This window comes from Austrofundulus limnaeus, unplaced genomic scaffold (assembly GCF_001266775.1).
Source record: "Austrofundulus limnaeus strain Quisiro unplaced genomic scaffold, Austrofundulus_limnaeus-1.0 Scaffold383, whole genome shotgun sequence".
Taxonomy (NCBI): Eukaryota; Metazoa; Chordata; class Actinopteri; order Cyprinodontiformes; family Rivulidae; genus Austrofundulus; species Austrofundulus limnaeus.
In genome coordinates, this window is record NW_013952785.1 from 404,102 (window position 1) to 411,852 (window position 7,751).

A 7,751-nucleotide genomic window follows, 5' to 3' on the forward strand; every position below is an offset into this window, starting at 1 on the left:
TTTCTATCCTGGACCATGGGCCTCATGTGCAAAAACTTGTGTACATTTTCTACTGAAACATGATGTATTCTTTAACCAAGAAAAAGCATAAGCAAACAAATCCAAACATATGAAATAGTGCATTTATATAAATGTCACATGGGGCATGTTTATTTTCCATCATCAGTTCATACCTAATACATCTAAACTTTTACATGTCATATTTTTGATCTTATGCACTCTTTGTATATGAGGCCCCTGGGATGAAGCTGATCCAAACAAAGTGATCCTATGTTACAGATTTTTTTTAATTGTAAAACTCTTTATAAACTAAGTTAAGCTTAAATGATGTATACATGCAGACCATGTTGCTCAGATTCAGCACTGCTTAGTCTTTCCTTAAAATAATCTTATTTTAATTTTTCCATTTGATTTTAAAAAAGAAGATAGTTTTACAAAACTAGGTTTTAAAACGCTGCAGAAGCCTGGGATGGGCCAAACTTAAATAAGACAGGAGTCCCTCTCCCCATAGGCCCACCATCTGCAAGTAAACGTTTTGAGGTCAGGTGCCATGTGGATCAGGCAGCAGGCGAGGGAGAAGCCTTTGGTTTGCTGACTCCTTAACTACCACTAGGGATGTGGAATGTCACTTCACTGACTAGTGAGCCAGAGCTTGAGTGGGAGGTTGTGCAATAGCCACTGGCACAGCTTTGGCCCCAGATACCAACTCCTGCAGCTGGACTCATTTCTACCCTGGAGTTGTACAGTAAGAGGGGGATTGGTTTGGTGTGGAGATACAAGCCTCCAGTTAAGTGCCTCAGTGTTACAGTTTTTCATGTGGGACGAGAGGGTTGCTACTCTGTGGCTTTGAGCTGCAAAAGGGAAAGTTTGGACAGGACTATTGTTTGAGCTGATGCAGTTCAGATTACCTGGCCTACTTGGAGTCTCTGGATGGTGTCCTGGAAGGGGTACCATCTGGGGATACTGTTGTTCCCCTGGAGGACTTCAGAGTCCATGAGGACAATAGTGGAGTCATCTATGGAGGACTGACTGGGAGGAACTGACTTCCTGATTTGTTTCTGGGTGGTGTTCTTTTATTGGACTTCTGTGATACGCATGGGTTGTCCATAATGAACACCACTTTTGAGCATAGGTTGGTTTGTAAGTGCCCTTGGTACGAAACTAACTTAGGCCAACTCATCCTTGCCATGAAACAGTGTATCAAATCTTTACACTTGCATCATTGCTAAGGGGCTCAGTTTGTCTCTTCAGTCTACATGTGCTTTGTAGATTTGGAGAAGGCTTTTGACTGTTCTCCCTGAGGCACACCACTGTGGAAGTACAATATGCGGTGCGGGGATCACCGTTAAAGCCTGTCTAGTTCCAATGTAACCAAAGCAAGAGCTGTGTTCACATTCTCTGCACAAAGACAGGGTTGTTCTCTGTGAGGTCTGGACTCTACCAGGACTGCTCCTTGTCTCTGATCCTGTTTGTTGTGTTCATTTAAATGGTCTCAAGGCACGGTCATGGAAAAGAGGATTTCTGGTTTGGGAATCTCATGGTCTTGTCTGCTTTTTGCAGATGATATGTTTCTGTTGATATCTTTGAGCCTTGATCTTCAGCATTCACTGGACCAATTTACAGCTGAATGGGAACTGACTGGGATGAGAGTCAGCCAAGTCTGAGGCCATGGTTCTCAATTGGAAAAAGGTGAAATGTTGAGATGAGCTTTTACCTCAGGTGGAGTTTAATGTAAATGAGAGTCTTATTCGTGAGTGATGGTAGGATGGAGGGGAAGATGGGTGTTGCTTTGGTATATTGTGGTAAATGAGGAGCTGAGTTGAAATGTAAAGCTTTCAGTTTACAAGTACATATAAATTTCAACACTCGCCTATGGTTTTAGGCATTGGTTATGACAGAAGAGATCGAAGTTACAGGCAGCTAAATTTATGTTCTTCATGGGGGGGCTCAGAGTTCCATCATTTGGGGGAAAATGTCTGAGTACAATCATTGCTCCGCTGTATTGATTGGAGTTAATTGAGGTGATTTGAGCCTCTGATTAGGATGCCTCCCTCTGAAGGTTTTCTGGGCACTTCTCATGAGAACATATTAGAGGGATTTGTACCCTTGCTGGCCTGGGAACACCTTGGGATCCCACGGGAGGAGCTGGAAAGTGTCGCTGGTGAGAGGGATATCTGGGTTTCCCTGTGATCTGAATATGAGTAAGTAGAAGGAAACTGATAAAAGACCATAAACCTTTGAGGAACACAGTTACCTAGTTTTGTTTTGTCATTTTCTGGTATGCAGCTTTTGTTTAGGGTCTGTACTGTACAGGTACAAAAAATGTTTGTTCATAGACAAACAAAATTGACGGTATTGTGGAAATTTTACTCTATTTTGAAAAAAGTAATGTGTAGATACCCTGTGATTGTCACTTTGCTATGATTTTAATTGCTGTGAAGGAGCACATTGGGTGACAGTTTATCAGAAAACTCAGCATTTGTAAGTTTTTGTTTAAATAACAGTTGACATTTGTGAATGCTCTTTTTAATGCTTCGTTGCATAGAAACAACTCTGCAAAATGTGCATGGTACATCACATCTGATGTATCATCCACAAACTTATACAAACCTATTCCATGCCATCTAGTGAGATTAACAAAGATTTTTCTTTTTCATTTTTTTACAAGTGGATTTCTTTGTCCATATTTGTACAGATAGTTTAACAAGTGGATATTTTCTGCTGCATTTGCATCTCTTTTTCAGAGTTTTTGGTGGTGGGATAGTCACAGCTAATTAAGCTCAGCAAACAGAGTGAGTTCTGGTTTAACCTTGGGTCTCCTCCCAGTGGGACATGCCCAGAAAACCTCTGAAAATAGCTATTCAGCAGGCATATCCTAATCAGATGTCAGTCACTTGTATCCAGGATTTTGTTTTTCCTGTTGTGATCCATAATCCATGACCATAGCTGAAGACTGGAACATAGCAGAGACTCATTCCTGACCTGGAGAGAACGCTACTTCTTTTTCCACCTTTGCCTCAGACTCAGAGGCAAGATTTTAGCTTCAGTTTTTCCTCATTTCCATGTAACAATGCCCTCATGGTGCTGGGCCGGATCTCTGCTGTATCTATGCAAAAAAAAAGAAAAGTTGGTTTGCCCAGAGATTTAACAGATATTTCTCTGGATCTAAGAGGCACAGCTTTCACTCTTAACCACACCAGATAGGCCTACTTACCAGTCAGAATTAGAGTAGGGGCAGGCCTTGGGTCTTTGCAAAACTGTGATTCAGATCAAGCAGCTGTTCCATTTGCTATTAAACGTCACTGTTTCCCATACTGTGAACACACACCAAGCATGGACCCCAAGTTTTTCAAGCCCAGTGACCGAGCTTGACTTTGTGCTGAGAATGCAGACAACTCTTGCTTTGGTTTGCTCCAACCATGTTTCTTTTAACTTTGCCAGGTATCACAGTCGCTGTTGATGGATCACAGCATGCTGCTACCAACATGCTTCGCTGTAGAGATGGTGTTCTAGTAGGATGAGAGGTGTAGATTTGCCTTAGACATGGTGTTTTCTTTGATGTTTAGTCTCTTTAAACCGCAGCACCTTTCAAGCTGTCTGCCTTATTTATTTTTAATTAATATCCTTTTCCTGACACTCTTTCATGAAGCCCAGCTCTGTGCTGCCTATAGTGGACCAATGGACAGAGCCACCTATCTACAGAATCAAGGCTCTGTCTGTATATTATTTCACATGTTTAGGTAATTTCTCATATGTGGATTTTATTTAACTAATTATGTGGTTTATGAAGGTGATTGTTGGGGTTTCAAAGCAAAGTGCTGACTGCATCCCTAGTTTTAAAATCATTTAAAACTTTTTCCCTTGTCAATTAATTTAATCAAACTGGAGCATTTTTAGAGAATTATTGATGTAATTCAAATTAAAAATGCTATTTAATTTCATGTTTTAAAGCAACAACGTAAAAGGAATTCCAAGTGGGATTAATGATTTTTTGACACATCAGCAGAAGCACAGTTGAATCCATACGTCTGTTGGCTGTGGTCACAACTTATGAAACCTGCGGCAAAATGATTTTTTTCACTAAACTATATGTGGAAAGTCATCACAGCTGCATGTATTTAATGCATGTATATATGATTCTCATGAGTCACATCATGATTATTTTTAATAGAACAGCTGAATGAAATTGCTATGATTGTACTCATGAAATAAAGGGCTACTGGAACTCATTTCTTTAATATGTTTGTCAACTCTTGACCCAGGTGATCCACTGCAGTGGCTACCTGAAGATTCGTCAGTACAGCTTAGACATGTCTCCATTTGACGGCTGCTATCAGAACATCGGACTGGTGGCTGTCGGTCACTCATTGCCACCTAGCGCCGTCACTGAGATCAAACTGCACAGCAACATGTTCATGTTCAGAGCCAGTCTGGACATGAAGCTTATCTTCCTCGACTCCCGGTATGTTCTGTTTTCTGAATCTGCCTAAAAAAAAGAGCACATGTTTACATTTCTACACAGTATTTAGAGTATGAAACTGTATGAAAAGAAAGCCTTAGTGTTTCCACACTTTGTTACCCATTGCATTAAAATACAAACAATTACATTTCTTAAAGTTGCTCAAACTGGTAGGGGTGTTATTTAAATTGTTTACAGAAGTTGTGCAGGTGACGAGTGGTGGCACAAAGGTTAGAGAAGGCGAGCCTGTAATCAGATGACCTTTAGTTCAAATCCCCTGACGGTTGTATCAAAATTTATGTGGGAGAGGTGAAGCATCTGCCTCCACTCTTATTTGCCCCACTCTGAACTCTAAATCCTGCATTTGCTACTGTAGGTGCCTTGTCAGTGGGCAGTGGTAGCTCAGAGTTTCGTGGTTGGTTTATTTTTTTGCCCAGCTAGGGTCCTTTTCTTTAGACACAGACAGGCCTGATTACTGCCAGATTTGTAAAATCAAAGGACCCCATGATGGAGGGCATCAAGCTGAAGGAGACCTTCAGGACTTGGCTGTCTCAGAGGACTCCTAAAGAAGCTGACAGGTGCAGGGTGGGCAGAAGAACTGCAGATTTGATGGTTACAGTTACAAAAACTCAGAGATGGGAGGAATCAGGGGAGACCATGGAGAAGGACATGGCCTCTAAGAGTTTCTAGCAAACCATTTGGGGACTCAGAAAAGGAAAGCAGCCTCTGTTGCAGGCTGTTTGTTTTGGGTGACTAACTGCTGACCCAAACTGAGGATATCATCAAACAGTGGAAAGAGCACTTTCACCTTAATCCACTCATCATGTTCACCTTTTAGGAGGCAGAGTGTGAGGACCCAAAGGAAGACAAGTCTATTATCATGGCAGAGGTCACTGAGGTAGTCAAAAAGCTCCTGTAAAAGTGGAACTGTATAATGTATGTTCTAACTATTGTGGGATCACACTTCTTACCTTTCCTAGGAAAATTCACTCCAGGGTGTTGGAAGGGATGCTTGGGCTGATTGTTGAACCTCAGATTCAGGAGGAGCAGTGTGGCTTCTGTCCTGGTCCTGGAACAGTGGACCAGATCTTTACCCTTGCAAAGTTGCTAAGGGGGTCATGGAAGTTAGCCTTTCCAGTCTATATAATATCTCAAAATATAGGGATATTGAGTCCTTGTAGGAACTCTGTCCACATTCTTGTTACAAAGTCAAGCTTGTTTTCTGTGCAGGTTAGATTCATCCAGGGAGAGCTTGAGGTAGAGCATCTGCTCCTTCACATCGACAGGAGTCAGTTGAGTTGGTTCATCTGATTAAGATGCCTCCTGGACGCAGATGTTCTGAGTATGTCTCACTGGTAGGAGGCTTCAGGGAAGACTCAGAACTCACTGGAGGGATTGTGCCACCACTGGTCTATGTACACTTTGGGGTCTTCAAAATGAGCTGGAAATTGTTGCTGGGGAAAGGGATGTCTGGGATGTCTCCTGGACCTGATGCCTCTGAAACCCAACTATGATTAAGCAGTAGAAGATAGAGATTTTGTGGACTGATGAGATAAATTTGAACTTTTTGTAAGGTTACATCCCGTTACATCTAGCACAACACTAACCCAATCATGCACACAGTCAAACATGGAATGGCTGTGTGATGATATGGGACTGTTTTGCTGCTTTAGAACCAGGACAATTTGCCATAATTGATGAAAGCATGAATTCTGCTCTACCAGAACTTTGAAGGAGAATGTGCAAATGCTTGATTGCAGTTGTTGCCACCAAGTTTTCAGGTTTGGGGGAAGTTACTTTTTCATACAGGACCAGGATGGTTTAAATAGCTTTTTTCTATTATTAGTTTAAATCTTTTCAATACTTAATTTTATATTAGGTCAGGGTTTTATATACAGATAAAACAGCACCACTACTGTGTAGTTAGGATACATCTGTGGGCTATACAAAACATGTTCATTTGATTTAATTCACAAAATAAATCTCAGATAATGAAATTTTACCTTTTCTGTTCTGCCTGTTCTTTAGCTTTCCAGAATGTACTGTTATGCATAAGTTGTTATTGGCAACCCCCTCCCAACCTTTTGTTTACATTAACTCCGCCCTCCCAACGTGGCGTTCATGTTAGAACTTCAGACTGGAGCGTCTAACTGAAGTCAGGCGCTTTGGTGCTGGGGAGGCAAACACGCATCCTCCGCCGATTTCTGGAGCTGGTGAAGACGAAGCGAGAGCTGGTCAAGGTCACCCCCAGGAGAGAGTGACAGACTGGTGCCCGAGGAGGCAGACTGGTGCCTGGAGAGGCAGACTGGTGCCGGGAGAGACAGACTGGTGGGAGGGGAAAGGCAGTCCGTGCTCCGCAGCACAGACAGCACAAGGGCAAAGCGAGGAGCACAGACCGTCATTGCTGTTTCCCCAGGCAGAGGGGGAAAGGGGAAGTGCGCCTCCTTGGTAGTCGATCCCGGCAGTGCGGTCAACATTAGTTTGTGCTGGATGACAAATCGTGTTCAAACTGAAGCAGCAGCAGCACCAAACAACACATCACTTACAGCCATCATCTGCAGATTTGTGAGGAACAATAGGGACAGGTTTCCTTTCAGCTGAAAGTCCTTGGGTAAAAACTGCTGGTAGTATTTTCCAAAGTAGTCCATGGTGAAATTATTTACACAAACGACAACTTTCTTTGTCAATATTGATAGAACATTGCCATCAAAAAAAAAAAATTAAATTAAATTAAACTACAAATCTCTGTTCTCCATGACTGTTGTAAAAATAGCAGAACTAATGAAGCCGTCCTTTGAAGAAAAGGGGCGGAGTCTCCGTTTGGGTTACCAGATGAGAGGCTGGGCTCGCCTTAGCAATGCTAAGTCACCGAGATTGTGACGTCACCATCCCCAGGTTTTGGAAAACGTTTGTTTGCTGATAACTAAAGAGAAGCATTTATATATTGTCAAAAGAAAAAACAAATGTTTTTTTTTTTTTTTGGTTGCTTGGACTGTTTCTGGGAGCAGTACAGACTCAAATTAAAGCACATGTAAAAAAGTGAATTTTGTATAACAGGTCCCCTTTAAGAAAAAAGATCAATCAACTGAAAAATTTGAGAGTTTGTGTCTGGAAAGTCTTCGTGTGTGGACATGCTGCTGGGATCCCACCTGTGTTTTCTCTTTTTCTGTGTGTGAGGGAAAAACAGCCATCCCTTAATGTGAATAACACATAAAAAAAATGTGTGTATGTGTGTGTGTGTGTGTGTGTGTGTGTGTGTGTGTGTGTGTGTGTGTGTGTGTGTGTGTGTGTG

At 41.9% G+C, this 7,751-nt stretch overlaps 1 protein-coding gene across 2 annotated transcripts in view; it reads left to right on the forward strand.

The window, feature by feature from the left end:
* sim1a (SIM bHLH transcription factor 1a) overlaps positions 1 to 7,751 on the forward strand; it is a 39,564-nt gene that overhangs the window by 14,915 nt on the left and 16,898 nt on the right. For both annotated transcript variants that reach the window (XM_014023634.1, XM_014023635.1), the window contains one exon: positions 4,263 to 4,462. In XM_014023634.1, coding sequence (XP_013879088.1) covers positions 4,263 to 4,462 — 200 coding nt within the window. The remainder of the gene's footprint in view (positions 1 to 4,262; positions 4,463 to 7,751) is intronic.